This window comes from Cotesia glomerata, linkage group LG7 (genome assembly GCF_020080835.1).
Source record: "Cotesia glomerata isolate CgM1 linkage group LG7, MPM_Cglom_v2.3, whole genome shotgun sequence".
NCBI lineage: Eukaryota > Metazoa > Arthropoda > Insecta > Hymenoptera > Braconidae > Cotesia > Cotesia glomerata.
In genome coordinates, this window is record NC_058164.1 from 12,508,051 (window position 1) to 12,509,669 (window position 1,619).

The 1,619-nt window shown below is 33.4% G+C and overlaps 1 protein-coding gene across 1 annotated transcript; it reads right to left on the reverse strand.

Moving 5' to 3' along the window:
* Window positions 1-689: 689 nt before the first annotated feature.
* LOC123269261 lies at window positions 690-1,619 on the reverse strand. Its single transcript, XM_044734856.1, has one exon. It carries the CDS (start codon window positions 1,617-1,619, stop codon window positions 690-692), a length of 930 nt encoding a protein of 309 aa, XP_044590791.1.

Genomic DNA, 1,619 nt, shown 5'->3' on the forward strand with positions numbered 1-1,619 from the left:
TAAATTTTAAATCGTTATAAGATTCAGACACTGTATTCACCAGGCTGTGAATAGCTTCTATTATTTGTTGAGACATATTCGCAAAAAATAATTTGCAAAATAACAACTTAATACTAGTATAAGTCACTAACAATTGTTAATAATTTGCAAAAAAAATTTGCATAAAAATGCGCAAAATTAATTTAATGCTTGTATAAATCACTAATTTTTGTTAAATCAAACTTTTTAAATCATATGATATACGCTAGATGTGAGATTCAATTTTTTTAAATCTGTCTCTGTCTCTCGCAGCCTGTTCCCATTCCCCCTTCCTTGCATTTTTATATGCATATTTCCAAACATGCATATAATGCACAGTTGGTGTTAGATTGAAAGTAACAACCATTCTTTTACACTAACTTACGGACAGTGCTGCTTATAGGATTGTATTCGATGATACGATCGTGAATAATTAAACAGTATGCTGTTGTGTTGGCTGCAAACTGATCAACTGATTCAAATTCCAGTCGAATGTCTACTGGTCCAGATTTTATAGCTTCGTTCTGCTTGGAGCAATCAATTACACACAGTGGTGCTTGATCCAAAAATTTCTTTTTCGATAGGAGCAGTTCGGCTTCTTTGTTATAGTATGATGTTTGAAAGTCTGTGTACATATGGTATAATAAAGCATACTGGTTGTGAGGTATATCTCAATTCAAGTCGCCATAGGGATAACTTTGTGAATTTAGAAATAATTTGATGTTTCGTAAATTGCAGTGATCAAATTTGCTAGCATCTTTCCGAGCATTATTTTTCCTTGCTGTTTGGAATCCAAGAACAACGTAACGTGGCTTTTCAAGCTGAGTTGAGGTTTTGACTGCCCAAATATGTTTTGAAGTTGCAGGTAACAGAGGATACTCATACAATTCCCAAGTTCGAAAACTTATTGGTATAGTGGGATCACTGGCGATGTAATTCAGAGTTTGAATTTTTTCCTTATCTGCTGGAGTTATGTATGGTACAATCCATTCAATTTTTTGGAGTGTGATTTTTACTTCTTCAGCAGCAGCAGCAGCAGCAGCAGTTTGTATGTAAGAATTTATATCACTGTTTGATATTGTTAGAATTATCTCAAGTTGAACATTCATCAAAACTTTAAGATAATCTTCAGCAAAATCACTTAGAATATTAAGTGGAATGATAAAGTCAAAGTTTCCTGCATTGTCGGTAAACTTAACCTCATTATCCATCAACCAGCCAGCATTTTCCAAAATACTCAATTGATTTGGGCTAATTGATAAATATCCTTTCATTAAACTAGTTATACCAACATTGTTATTCCGATCCACTTCAACTCCATTTATTATTAGTCGAAACTCTTTGATCATATGAGCTATTCCCATGTTTACAAATTTAGTTGTATCAGCAACAGCTGTATTATCATTTTTCGTGAATTTACCGGTGATATGTAGTATACTTTTGCTTGGAAGTATACACAAGTTTTGATTTTGAATTGTTATCCTCACTTCATCGTTGTTGTTTAGAGTTGATGACGCATACGGTTGATGCGCATGCACCTCACAATGAGCTATAGAGTCATCAAATATGATTGGTCGTTGAATATTTAAAATTTCCGCCAT

Excerpts from the sequence above, each read along its gene's own strand:
- LOC123269261 (XM_044734856.1), bottom strand. The coding sequence starts at position 1,619 with ATGGCGGAAATTTTAAATATTCAACGACCAATCATATTTGATGACTCT.